This window comes from Theropithecus gelada, chromosome X (genome assembly GCF_003255815.1).
Source record: "Theropithecus gelada isolate Dixy chromosome X, Tgel_1.0, whole genome shotgun sequence".
Lineage (NCBI taxonomy): Eukaryota > Metazoa > Chordata > Mammalia > Primates > Cercopithecidae > Theropithecus > Theropithecus gelada.
Window position 1 is genome coordinate 58,002,030 of NC_037689.1, and position 15,345 is coordinate 58,017,374.

The 15,345-nt window shown below is 32.5% G+C and overlaps 1 protein-coding gene across 1 annotated transcript in view; it reads left to right on the plus strand.

Annotated features, from left to right (window-relative positions):
• Positions 1-15,345, plus strand: part of CFAP47 (cilia and flagella associated protein 47) — a 434,654-nt gene that overhangs the window by 86,094 nt on the left and 333,215 nt on the right. Inside the window, exons 22-24 of the mRNA XM_025371837.1 lie at positions 2,198-2,336; positions 9,489-9,583; positions 13,884-14,043. Of these exons, the coding sequence (XP_025227622.1) occupies positions 2,198-2,336; positions 9,489-9,583; positions 13,884-14,043 (394 nt within the window). The remainder of the gene's footprint in view (positions 1-2,197; positions 2,337-9,488; positions 9,584-13,883; positions 14,044-15,345) is intronic.

Sequence of the window (15,345 nt, forward strand, 5' to 3'; positions counted from 1 at the left end):
TCATTCATAAGTGGGAGTTGAACAGTGAGAACACATGGACACAGGGAGGGGAACAACACACAGTGGGGCCTGTTGGTGGATGGAGGACAAAGGGAGGGAGAACATTAAGACAAATACCTAATGCATGCGGGGTTAAAACCTAGATGACAGGTTGTTAGGTGCAGCAAACCACCATGGCACATGTATACCTATGTAACAAACCTGCACATTCTGCACATGTATCCCGGAACTTAAAGTAAAATAAAAAGTTAAATTAAGTTGAAAAAATAAAGGAAACAGGTCCCAGGGTCTTGCACTGGGGAATGAAAGCTGCTAGCCTCAAGACAACTGCTGAGTCAGAGAGAGTGGAACAAGGGCAAGTAAAAGTGCCACAAGACTTTCCTACTGTTTTTAAGTTGTCTTTTTTTTGGTTTTGATTCAGTATTCACTTGATTGCTGTAAACTTTTGACTTTTTTCCAGTTTTGACAACATGGTTCCTGCCAGTTTTTGCGTGTTTTTGGTGTTTCTGTGGGGCCATGGACATTTGGAGCTGCCTGTTTACCATTTAGCTGAAGCCAACCTTTTTAGTTTTGATACAACCCCCAAACAAGATCGACTCTTTCTTTTCTCTTTGATGCAGACTTTTTGTGTTTTCATCTAGACTGGACCACATATTCTTTTCTTTTTTCAAAATAAGGGGCTGGCACTATATAATTGCAAATATATTTTGTAGCTCTGAGTGTTAATTGTTTTATGATTCACCTGCCTAGGTGCTGATATTGTCAGTCCATTTTGGATTTTGAATTCAGATGTATAAAAATCAGAGCCAAGGAATTCGCTTTAACTTTTTAAAAAATGTGCATACACTAAAAGTCTCTTTCTGATATATGAACATTAACAAATATATACAATTGAGCAAAAAATAACAAAATCAATATAGAGAACAGTCACATCACCTTCTGTACATTTTTCTTGTGTGTATTACTATAGGCTGTGAAGGGTACTAGGTGAATGAGGGGGAGGTGTCGGTGGTTAATGGGTACAAAAACATAGTTAAAAATAATGAATTAAGACCTAGTATTCAACCTCTCCTCCACCTCCAGTCCATGGCAAACACTAATCTGAATTTGACCCCATAATTTTGCATTTTATAGAATGCCACATAAGTGAAATCATAAGGTATTCATAAGATAATCATGAGATTTTCAGTCTGACTTCTCTCACTTAGCATAATAAATTTGAAATTCATCCACATTATTGTATGCAACAGTAATTCATTCTTTTATTGTTGAAAAGTAAGTTTGTTATTCATTTACCATTTGGAGAGCATTTGGATTATTTTCAGTTTTTGGCAATAAAGAATAAGTTGTATGAGTAAGTTTCACTTCTCTTGGGTAAACACCTAAATCTGGGAGTCCTGAGCTTTATGTGAAATATATACTTAACTTTCTAATAATGAAGAAACTTGTTTTTCAAAGTAACCGTAAAATTTTGCATTCTCATCAGCAATGTATAAGTGTTTTACGTGTTCACATGTTATTTTTGTTTAAGCAATTGTGATAGGTGTGAAGTGATATCTCATATAGTTTCAATTTGCTTTTCCTTAATATGAAACATCTTTCCATGTGCTAATGTGTAATTTGTGTAGCTTCTTTTTTGAAGTGTCTTTTCAAATATTTCACCGACCTGTTTCATTAATTCATTTTTTTAAATTGAACTTTGAGTGTTCTTTGTGTACTATGGATACGAGATAGATTTTTTGTGAGAAATGGGTTTTTGACTTATACTTTTATTTTCTTAATAATGTCTTTTAAAATAACAGACTAAACAATTGATACTGTACAATTTAATTGCTTTTTAATAGATGGTTTAATAGATGGTTGCTTTTGTATTTAAGAATCTTTGCTTACCCAAGGATGACAAGGATTTTTTTTTCCTATAATTTCTTCCTAAATATTTACCGCTTTGGATTTTATATTTAAAATCTGGTTCCTTTTGAATGAATAAGAATTATTTAAAAAATTCATTTTTATCTTTTAGAATTATTTTTGGACTTATTAAAAATGAACCATCTTGTTTTTAAAAAATGTAGTTCAATGTCACAAGATAATTTTATTTTTTAAAACTGCTTTTTAAAAACTGCGATTTGGCTAAATAATACCCCATATTTCTCAAAGCAAAAATTAACAAGTATAATGTATGTTTTTTTCCTATCAGGTGACAATAATTGAATTTGTCATTCAAGTTCAGATTAATTTCTTTGAGTCTTCAAAGCTCTACACTAAATATTTGTCCAGTTCTCCTTCGAATCCAAAAACAGTACCACTGATCCGACCGTGTTATGTTCAAGCTACTGGTATGTAACAAAAAATAATCAATCGGTGTGGGTAGGCCAAAGATTTGCACTTAAGTGTCTAAAAGATAAAAAATAGAATATGCTATTTATTTTTCATAAATGGAAATATTAGAAAATAAAATTTTAAGAGGATTCCTTTGTGTGTCACTTAAATTGTGTCTATGAGATTTGAATGTTGATAAACAGCACAGATATAATCTCTGGCAAGCAACTTGCTAAAAAAAGAGAGTAGAATTAAAATCAGGCCAATTTAGTATGTTATTGTGTGGTCAAGTTTAAATAATTAAGACAAAATATAAATTATTAAAATATTACAAAATGCATTTAATATAAAATAAAATAATAATAATTTTGTTTAAGAACATATCTCTCTTCCAAAGGGATGGGTTACTAAAAGACTAAGTACGTGAAAAAAAGAAGTATTTTACAAATTTGAAAATTTTGCTGAATTTTTATCTATTCATTTTCTTCAAATATTTAAAGATAAAAACTGATATACTCTGCAAATTACATTTTTGCAAGTTGGCTTTGCTTTCAATTATATATGTGTATTTTTCGTGAAAAGAAAAAGTCTCTCTTTTGTTTTTATAGTTCTGATATTAAGTTAAATTGTCATTAATTGTAAAATAGTAGGGAGTATCATATCAGTTAATAATTGCATTTGGTAACTAGTAAGAGAGGTCTCACAAAAATAGCGTGCACATGATAAAAATATTTCACTCTCATTTAAAATCCAGAATTAGGAATTCCACAGCTGATCTGGAGGCTCAGTGAGGTTAAAGTTTTTCCCTTTGTTTTAAGAATTTCTTTTGGAAAGTAGTCATCATCTAATATTGCTTCCTGAATTAGGTAGATAAGCTTTCAAAACACTTGTTTGAAAATTAAAAAATAAGATAGCATTGTTAAAGAAAATTGGAAAATGTAGAAACAAAAATATTATCTGAAATTCAAATATTTAAAGTGTTCTTAATATTTTGATATCTTTTTTGTTCTATACATTCCTTTTGTTAATTTATTTTTAAAATATGCTTGTGATCTTACTCCTTATGCTAAGTGGAAACCAGCTCTATTTCATTTTATTTTTTAAGTTTTAATTTTTGGAGGCACATAGTAGATGTATATCTTTATGGGGTACATGAAATGTTTTGATACTGGCATGCAATGGGTAATAATCACATCATGGAGTATGGGGTATCCATCCCATCAAGCATTTATTTTTTTGTGTTACAAACAATTCAGTGATACTCTTTTGGTTATTTTTAAGTGTATAATTAAATTATTATTGACTGTAGTCACCCTGTGGTGCTAGCTAATACTAAGTCTTATTCATTCTTTCTAATTATCCTTTTGTGCCCATTAACCATCCCCTCATCCTCCCGCTCATCCACCTACTACCCTTCACAGCCTATAGTAACCATCCTTTTACTCTCTGTCTCCATGAGTTCAATCGTTTTCATGTGTAGATCCCACAAATAAGTGAGAACATGTGATGTTTGTCTTTCTGTGCTTGGCTTATTTCATTTAGCATAATGACCTCCAGTTCCATTCATATTGTTGCTAATGACAGGCTCTTGTTCTTTTTATGGATAAGCAGTACTCCATTATGTATCTGTACCACATTTTCTTTATCCAGTAATCTGTTGATAGAACCTTAGGTTGCTTTCTAATGTGGCTATCAATGAACAGTGCTGCAACAAGCATGTGAGTGCAGATATCTCTTTGATACACTGATTTCCTTTCTTTTGCATATATGCCCAACAGTGGGATTGCTGGATCATATGCTAGTCTCTTTTTTTTTTTTCTTCGAGGAAACTTCAAACTTTTCTCCATAGTGGTTCTACTAATTTGCATTCCCATCAACCAACAGTGCGCAAGGGTTCCTTCCTTTTTCTCTGTATCCTCACCAGCATTGGTTTTTGCCTATCTTTTGGACAAAAGCCATTTTAACTGAGGGGAGATGATATCTCATGTAGTTTTGATTTGCATTTCTCTGATGATCAATGATGTTGAGCACATTTTCATGTGTCTGTTTGCCATTTGTATGTTTTCTTCTGAAAAATGTCTATTCTTTTTTTTTTTTTTTTTTTTTTTTTGAGACGGAGTCTCGCTCTGTCGCCCAGGCTGGAGTGCAGTGGCCGGATCTCAGCTCACTGCAAGCTCCGCCTCCCGGGTTTACGCCATTCTCCTGCCTCAGCCTCCCGAGTAGCTGGGACTACAGGCGCCCGCCACCTCGCCCGGCTAGTTTTTTGTATTTTTTTTAGTAGAGACGGGGTTTCACCGTGTTAGCCAGGATGGTCTCGATCTCCTGACCTCGTGATCCACCCGTCTCGGCCTCCCAAAGTGCTGGGATTACAGGCTTGAGCCACCGCGCCCAGCAAAATGTCTATTCTTTTGCTCAATTTTAAATTGGATTATTATATTTTTTCTCATAGAGTTGTTTGAGGTCCTTACATATTCTGGTTTTTAACCCATTTGAAGTTTCCTCCAAAAAATACAAATAAAGCTAGCATATGAGCCAGCAATCCCACTGCTGGGCATATACCCAAAAGAAAGGAAATCAGTATATCAAAGAGATATCTGCACTTCCATGTTTGTTGCAGCACTGTTCGTGATAGCCAAATTAGGAAGCAACCTAAGGTTCCATCAACAAATTACTGGATAAAGAAAATGTGGTACAGATACACCCTTGTCAGATGGGTATCATGCAAATATTTTATCCCATTCGGGTATTGTCTTTTCATTTTATGGATTGTTTACTTTGCTGTGTAGAAGCTTTTTAAATTTGATGTGATATCACTTGTCCAGTTTTGCTTTGGTTGCCTGTGCTTATGAGTATTATTCAAGAAATTTTTGCCTGGACCAATGTCCTGGAGAGTTTCCTCAATGTTTCCTTGTAGAAGTTTCATAGTTTGAGGTCTTGAATTTAAGTCTTTAATTACTTTTTATTTTATTTTTGTATATGGTGAGAGATAGTAGTGTAGTTTCATTCTTCTGCATACGGATATCCAGTTTTCCTGTAGCATTTATTGAAGCAAGTTTTCTCCCCATTGTGTTTTCTTGGCTTTTTTGTTGAAAATGAGTTCACAATAGGTGTGTGGATTTGTTCTGGTTTGTCTATTTCATTGCATTTGTCTATGTGTCTGTTTTTCTGCCAGTACCATGCTGTTTTGATTATTATAGCTGGGCAGTATAAAGTCAGGTAATGTTATTCCTCTAGTTTTGAACTTTTGCCTAAGATAGTGGATCTTTCGTGGTTCCATATAAATTTTAAGATTGTTTTTTCAATTTCTGTGAAGAATGTCATTGGTATTTTGATAGGGATTAGATTGAATCTGTAGATTGCTTTGGGGAATATGGATATTTTTTACAATAGTGACTCTTCCAAACTGAGAACATGAAATATCCCATTTTTTTTGCACCCTCTTCAATTTCTTAATGTTTCATAATTTTCATTGTAGAGATCTTTTACTTCTTCGATTAAGTTAATTTCTAGGTACTTAATTTTATTTATGGCCTTTGTAAATGGAATTACTTTTAAAATTGCTTTTTCATATTGTTTGCTATTGGCATATAGAAATCTACTGGTTTTTCTGTTGATTTTGTATCTTGTAACTCTACTGAATTTGTCATTTATATTTTTTGATGTAGTCTTTAGGTTTTTCCAAATACAAGATAATGTTGCTCTGTAAACAAGGTTAATTTTACTCTTTCCTTTCCAGTTTGTATGCCTTTCTTTCTTTCTCTTGTTTGATTGCTCTTGCTAGGATTTCCAGTACTGTGTTGAATAACAGTAGAGAAAGTGAATATCCTTGTCATGTTTCATATCTTAGAGGAAGGCTTTCAGTTTGATAGTATCTGTGCGTCTGTCATGTATGACTTTTATTACGTTGAAGAATTTTCCTTCTATCCCCAGTTTTTTGAGGGCTTTTATCATGAAAGGATGTTGAATTTTATCAAGTCTTCTTTCAGCATTAATGGAAATGATCACATGGTTTTTGTCCTTCATTCTGTTGATATGATTTATCACATTGATTGATTTACATATATTGTTCCATTCTTGCATCCCAGGGATAAATCCCACTTGGTCATGATGAATGATCATTTTAATGTATTGCTGAATTTGATTTGCTAGTATTTTGTTGAGGATTTTTGCATCAATATTCATCAGCGATATTGGCCTGTCCTATCTTTTTTTTTTTTTTTTTGATGTGTCATTGTCTGGTTTTGGTATCAGAGGAATACTGGCCGCATAGAATGAATTTGGAAGTATTCCATTGTCTTCTATTTTTCAGAATAGTTTGAGGAAGATTGGTGTTAGTTTTTCTTTAAATGATTGGTGGAATACAACAGTGATGATACCAGGTTTTCTTTACTAAGAGACTTTTTATTATGTCTTGAATCTCATTACTTGTTATTGGTCTGTTGAAGTTTGGAATTTCCCCCTGGTTCTGCGGTAGTGCTCCTCACACGGGGCACCAGTTGTAGGGGAGGTGTGTCCCTTGCAGACTCCTGACTTAGCAACAGATGAATGAAGTACACTGACACACAGATATTCTGCTTTGCCAGTCCAGCTGAGTGTCTGAGCCTCTTACAGACTCCAGCAGAGTCCTGTAAACAGTTGAGACTGCAGCCTCAATCAGTCAGTGAGACTTGCATTTATTTAGTAAAGATTAAAAGGTCGTGAGTACACATCACTAGAGGGTAAAGATTCAAGGCCAGGTTCCTAGGCCTAAAGCAAACACCTTTTGCAGGTAATAAACTTCTGCCGACCCCCCCCCCCCCCCCCCCCCCCCCCCCCCCCGCAGTGGGAGGCAGTTAAGCACTTGTGGTAGGACAAAGGTTAGTCTTAGGCACATATAAGTAAACAGGTTGGTAAAATAAACTCCACACATTCCTTTGTACTTGCACCCTAATCTTTCTGGCTCCTGCAAAGACACCCTGGCTGCCTTCAGCCAAGCAGTGTGAAGCTATGCAAACTCTCAGACCTTCCAAGAGAGTTTGTCGCTATTTCTATAACTATCTTTAACATTTTTCCCACTAGCCTGACTGAACCCCAACATGGTTCAACCTTGGTACATTGTATGTGTCTAGGAATTTATCAATTTCTCCTAGATTTTTCGAATTTAGTAGTTTATAGTTGCTCATAGTAGCCACTAATGACCCTTTGAATTTCTGCAGTCTCAGTTATAATAAGCCTTTTTTAAATCTCTGATTTTATTTATTTGGATCTTCTCTCTTGTTTTTTAATCTGGCTAAAGGTTTGTCAATTTTGTTTAACTCTTCAAAAAAATCAACTTTTTGTTTCATTGATCTTTTGTACTCTCTTCATTTCATTTTTTAAAATTTATGCTCTGATCTTATTTCTTTTTTTCTACTAATTCTGGTTTGTTCTTGTTTTTATAGTTTTTTAAGATGCATCATTAAGTTATTTGAAGATTTTCCTCTTTTCTGATGTAGACATTTATAGCTATAAACTTTGCTTTTAGTATTGCTGTTGCTGTATCCCATAGGTTTGGATACATCGTTTTCTTTCTGTCAATTTGTATAGTTTTCAAAATTCCTCTTATTATTGATTTCTTGTTTTGTTCAATTGTAATCAGAGAAGATGCTTGATATAATTTCAAATTTTGAATGTTTTAAGACTTGTTTTGGGACCTGACATACGATTCTTCATTGAGAAGAAGTGCCATTTTCCTCATCTTTTCATTGTATTTCCCAATATTTTTCTTACTTGACTTTTCTAAATCTTAAAATGTTATTTTGGCAGTTTTAAACTAGTAAGAGTTCTTAGTATTTACTAATTATTTCCTTATAGCCTGTTATTTTTGGAAAATAATACCTTTTACTTCTAATTATGATTTCATTGACTTTTTTTTTCTGTTGACTACATTTTCACTATTTTTGCTGAATTATTTCTTCCTCTATGTCTCTCTCTTTTATGTTGAATAGTTCTTTAATATCTATCGACCCTTGCCTGTTTGCTCATGTTTATTAATACCTCTTAAAAGGCTGGCTTTATCATTAGATATTATATCACTGTCTGGCAATCAGGGTACTAATGAATGGTTTAATTTGAGGAGGTATGTCTGGGAAATTAGTCTGTGATCTTTAATCTTAGGTGGTTTGGTTTCTTCAGAAAATGATTCTATAAAAATTTGTGATAGGCAGAGTATAATTTGTTTGTTTAAATGAAATAAGGCACTCTAAATGGTGAAGTAATATGCCAAAACAATGCTTTGTTTTAAAAGTTATAGTCAACATATTATTTTCACTGGTTATTCCTAGTTGCAAATTTGTAAATGGAAAGACAATATTACATGTGCCACTTTTTATATGTCTGCTGTAACATTGTCTCTTTTAGGATTTCACATGACAGGTTTTGGGAGTAACACAAGGATGGACCCTATCTACAACTTTCTCCTATCCCACAGGTCCTGGCCCCCTGTCAAATCATCCATTAATTCCAGTGGCATAATAAAAACACGTGTAAGATACATACATTTCTAGGATCAGAAATTGTTTTTATTTTATTTACTTATTTTTTCAAAAGCTGGTGATACCCTTTAGTTTTCATTAAGAATTACAAATGTCTTAGAGGTAAGTTTCAAGAAGTATAGGGTTTTTTTTTCCCAGTAGATTATAATATCTTCTCTAATGCAGTGAGTATTTTTACAGATATGCCTTTTCTTAATCTTCCATAGAATAGCCATTTATTCCCAGAGTTTTCTTGTTTTATCTAGGAAATGTTACATGCTATGCCAGCTATATATTTTCTCTGTATTCCAATAAATTTTCCTTCTGCATTTCTGTTCACTTCTGTGTTGTTCAAACTCTAGTGTGGAGATCATTTTAGCTCTGTTTACTTTTTTCTTAGCTCAGTATCACCTTTTTGTTATTTTAAGGATAATTTTCCTATTTTACTTATAATTCATTGCCATTAAAATATTCCACAAAAGGGAACTTCGGTAATTCAATAAACCAAGATATTTTAGAAATGTTTTTAAATGTTATTTTATTTTCTGGTTGGGAATATAAAAATATATAGAAACAAATCTTATTTTCTTAATGTTTAATGTTTTAAAGTATACTAAGAAGTACCTATGGGCTTATATCTGTTGACATTTTATCAGTATATTTATGTTCCTCTCACAGCATTGCAATCACCATTGAACTTATCTAGTACTAAGTTTGTATTTGAAATCCCTTTACATGAGATGAATCCTAATAACAAGGTCACAAAAACTCAGGTATGTATAAAGAAGTGATACAGTTGACAATTCTTTTCATGATTATGAATTTTAGTTTGTTAAGTTGATTATTCATAAGCATGAATCATATGAACTATTCCCTATGATTAATTTCTCCCCAATTGTTTATGCTATTTGGAGCAAGAATACTGGTGTTTTTAGAAAACTTACATATAAAATTTCTCAGGAGTAATTTTCAAAATATACAAATACATATACAGCTATTTATAAATACATATATGCATATAATTAAGAATATTAAAATAATTTTAATATAATTAAATTATCCCATTCTCCTTATACAAATAGAAGCTATAATTTAAATTAATATGAAATATATTCCATAGATAAAAGAAAATATGCTAGGAGGCAATAATAAATCTGAATAATAATAATAATAATAATAATAAAGTAGCTTCTATGTTAAGTTACTATTTTTTTCTTACGGGGTATCTCTGCCTCTCTTCTAATTAGGAAGGAAAACAGAGAGACGTGCATAAAAAAGAAGTTCAGGACACATTATAGAAATTTGTATTTGCACTGCCCCTTTTTGTCTTATATATTGCTATACCTGTAACCAATTTTGAACCTTTATAGCATTGAAGAAAAATTATATGGAGAGAATATTTAGCATTGCTTTAATAAAACATAGCAGAATGCTATATAAAATTATAGTTAGAGATCAATGAAGGATCTACTGAAATTAAAATGTGACTGTTTAGAGTATCAAAAGTCAAGAAAACTTCTACTTCAAATAGAACTTCAAGGATACAAAGACCTTATGTGTTGGACTAGAAAGGCAACTTTAATTAACTGAATTTAATGGATTTAAGATAAAAACAATACCTTCATAAATGTAGATTATTTTATGTCATTGAAATTTTATTCAATCGATGTAAGCAAAGATCTAGACACCAATAGCATTCTCTCTTTTGAGGAGAAAGAGGGACATTGGCCCCATGGAGAAAAAAAATGTGACTCTAATCTTCTACTTAAACTTCCTGTGAATGATATTTGCAGTCATAATATATAAGATATATGGTACAGAGAAGACTTAATGTGTTTATGGAAGGTTAATTTGACAGAAGGTTTAAGGATTTTGGAATAAAGAAATAAAACTCATTTTACATACTGGGTAATTAAAGGGTACTGTCTAAAGTAGAGAGAATAAGAAAAACAAGAGGTATATATATTTTGCTTAAAATTACCAAGTGACTAATGGAAGAATTTTAAAAAATATGAATATCCAAAATAGGAAGTGGAGCGAGGAGTATAGGTAGTACCAATGAGCTGCATCTTCATCTTTCCTAGTTGGCAGTCAAAAGACAGTATCTGAAGCTGATAAACCATAAAATATTCATGCTGCAGGCAGATAATGGCCCCAAAGATGCTTAAGTATTAATCTCCAAAATTTGTGAATACGTGACCTTGTATCACAAAAGATACTTTGCTGATGTAATTATGGTAAAGGACTCGGAGAAGGGAAGATTTTCCTGAATTATCTAGGTGGGCCCAATCTAATAACATGAGAGGTTAAAAGCAGAGAACCTTTTCTAACTGTGCTCAGAGGGAGATGTGATGACAGAAGGGTCAGAGTGATGCAGTGTTCAACACAGAGGAAGAAGGCCACCAACTGAGGAATGCAGCTGACCTCTAGAAACTAGAAAGGGCAGTGAAATGGGCTCTTTCCTAGAGCTTTCAGAAAGGAACACAGTTCCTGCTAACACGTTGATCCTAGCCAAATGATACTTGTGTTGGACTTCTAATCTACAGAAATGTGATATATAATAATATATTTGTGTTTTCTAAAGTCCCTGTGTTTGTGGTAATCTGTTATGGCATCTATAAAAAACTAATATAAGCCATATTGGTGTCACATTTAGATAAAAACTCAAATCACAATTGGCTAAAATTGGTTGCTTCTGGGAGCAGAACTTTTGATGAAGAGGAATTTGGTGGGACAACTGCTTTTAAACAAGGATTTTGAACTTTTTGTGTAAGCTGCATACATATGTGATTTTGACAAAAATATAAAGAAAAAAGCACTAAACATACTGAACAAATTTACCAATGTTTCTTTACAGATAACTGTATCAGTTCCCTTCTCAGAATTATAAGATAGAGAAGGTAGATAGTATTTTGGAAGTATAATAGCTTTTCCTCATTTTAAAATGACAAAAATTAAGCTTCAAATGGCTGGTATGATTTTGTGCTCACCTTCTGTATTGAAACATGTTGTTTTCTTTAGAATGTGTAAATTAACTTTTTATAGTTAGGATATACCAATATTAGAGCTAAATAGATGCAGTACTTCAAGGCTTGGGAATAAAATGTAGTGATAATTGTATGGCTCATTCTGTAGTCTTCAAGTATTTGAAGAGTAAAGTTAATGAAAAAATCTGGTTGATAGTTGTATTTTAATCTGGTTGATAGTTGTATTTCATTAGAAAGATGAGTCTGCATGCAAGTCAGGACCATAATGTTCAGATTTACTAAAACGTTTCAAAGATAGTGCAGAGAATTTCTGATAGCTTTCACCCAACTTTAGCTAACGTTACCTTACATAACCCTAGGGCATTTTTTTTTAAATGAGAAATTAACATTAGTACAACATTATTGACTAAACAACAGACTCTATATAGAAATCAATGGTTTCTCACTAATATCCGTTTACTGTCCCGGGGTCCAACCAGGATAGCACATTGCATTTAGTCTCATCCAACCTATGACAGGCTCTTGATCTTGCTTATTATTTTTGTTGTTGTTGTTATCTTGACGGTTTTAAAGAGTATTTGTCCAGCATTTTTTGAAAATATCTGTTAATTTGAGATTGTCTGGTGTTTTTCACCTGATTAGACTGAGTTTTTATTTTCCATGGGTTTTGAAGAAGAATGTTACTGAGGTGAAATAATTTTTTTTCACATCATATAAAGGAATACATGATATGAAAATGACTAATTACTGGTAATGTCTGCTAGGTTTCTCCACTGTGAAGTTACTGTTTTTCACTTTCCATACTCTATCCTTTGAAAGTGTGTGATCAATTTTAGCCTACAATAAAGTGGTAGGAGGTTAAGCTCTACTTATATATTACATATATTACTTGGAAATTTTCTTTAAAAGAGATTATTTCCTCTCCCTATTTATTTATTTATTACATAATATATCAGCATGAACACACATATATTTATTTTTATACTTTCAGTTATAATTTAATATTATATTATTTATTTTGTTACTGAAATTGTTTCTGCTTTGGCCATTATAAGCTCTTTTACGTTGGTCCTTTGACAGGCTCCCATCATTGTGATTTTGAAGTGTTTTCTTAGTTACTGGTACTACCAAATGTTCCAGGCTCATCTTTTATTTTACTTGCTCCAGCTGTAAAATCAACATTTCTCCAAGATCCCCTAGTACTTTTTATTGTAGAATGATATTTAGAAACCAAAGTCTAAGTACTGTGTATATGAGTTGCTACTGCAGTGTCACAGGTTCTAGGCCCTTTCAACAAATAGAGTCAGGAAATAGGCGTATACATACTAATCCACATGTACACATATACTTATAATTATCTATACATGTATCTCTCTCTCTCTCTATCTATCCATACATCCATCTAACATCAGTACAGACTGATATCTCTAATCTAGCACCACAATGTCCATTCCCATCTTTCTCTCTTACTCATTTTTGACTAATTTCTCTGACAACGAGAAATTTGCCTCTCATTTTTTACACTTTATTTACTTATTTTAATCCTAATTTCAAGTAAAGAAGTTTCAGAATTTCTAACCTGTAGCCTATTAAAATTGCTGACACCTTTATCACCTAGAGTACATTATTCATACACAATTCTTACTCTTTAGCCTTGTAGCTTTCAGTCAAAAACACAGTTTTTCAAAGTTACTGAGGTCAATTTCTCCCTACCCTAACTACATTCAGTGAGGTTATTTCACACATTTGTAATACAGTGTATCAACATTCCAAGACGGATTACAGACTGTGATGCACTGTATTACAGCTGGATTGATTGTTTTTGATTTACATACATTTATGTTCATGTAAGATCTTTGGGTTTTGAAAAATGCATGGAATAATGTGTCTACCACTTCATTGCCATAGAGAACAGTTTCATCAGACTAAAAACCCCTTTGTCTAATATCATTTTAAAGCATTTTATCTATGATTAATCATTTGAATTTATACATAGGCTCATCAAATTGAGATGGTAATACAACTAAACTTTATTTTGCATGCTATAATTTTTAACTTTTTTTTGTCTTTTTGTGTGTGTGAGCAGAATCTTGTTTTATATAATATTACCAAACACCATGTGACATGGACTTTGGATCTTAGTAATACTGGCAAACTTTTCAAAGATGGCACATTCAAGTTCAGTGTACTGAATGGGATTATACGGCCAAATGCAACGTATAATGTTTCCATACATTTCTGTCCAAGTAAGATCTTTTCTCCTATATTTGTGGTTATACTTTCAATTTATCCTTCATCTATGACATTGTTTTATTATGTATACAGAAATTTAGATTATTTATTTGTTTCTTTTAATTTGAATAATTATAAATAATACAATTTTATTAATCTCATTTTTGAATGTTACATTATTTAATTGATGAAGTTGGTATATATTCAAGGTGTACAATGTGAGGATTTGATGTATGTATGCATTGTGTAATAATTGCCACAATGAAATTACTTAATATATCCATCATCACCCATGTTGTACATTAGATCCCCAGAAACTTGTTCATCTTATATCTGAAAGTGTGTACCCTTTGATCACCATCTCCCCATTTCCCCCACTCCCAAGCCCTTAGAAGACAATGCCCTACACTCTGCTTCCATGAGTTTGACTTTTTAGATTCCACATGAATGAGATTATACAGTAATTGTCTTTCGGTGTCTGACTTATTTTACTTACAATAACGTCCTCTAGGTTCAACCATTTTTTTTTTTTTTTTTGCAAAGGGCAAAATTTTCCTCTTTTGTATGAATGAATAGTAGTCTATTGTGTATACATACATCACAATTTATTTCTCCACTCATCTATCAATGGACACTTTTATAATCTGGCTATTGTGAATATTGCTGCAATAAACATAGGAGTGCAGATATTTGAGATACTGATTTCATTTCCTTTGAGATTACCAGATCATATGGTGGTTCTATTTTTAATTTTTTGAGGAATGCTCTCAGAATTCTGCTTATCACACTCAGCCACTATAGTGCAATGTAATCTGTTTTTCATTTTATTAGACTTATAAAATACCCAAATTATGAGGACACTAAGTTTTACACATGTGGTAATCTAGATAAAATACCTGCAACTGGCTCAGTTATCAGTAGAAGTTCAGGCAGGGTAAGAATCTATTATAGCTTTTAAGCTTATTAGAGAGTTCCTTGAGCACTGTGCTCTCTCCCTCTCAATAATGTTCTATTAGCACTGTGTTGCATTAACTTGATGTTCTACTATATCTACTAGCATGGCATTGTATAATCATTTTAGCTTTGTGTGTGAGAAACATCTCATTGCACATTATGATTAGGTTTAAAAATGTTTAATCTTTTTATTACCTCTCTTTAAATCTCTGAAAATATGATAGAAAATATCAACTATTCTTTGCATTCTGAAATTTGTTTAGTAAAAATAATTAAGTTTTATTATGTATTTCTCTAGTTTCTTCTCCATTTCTACCATATTCGAGTTCCAAAGAGCTAGCACAAAGGCTATTCCAGCTGAA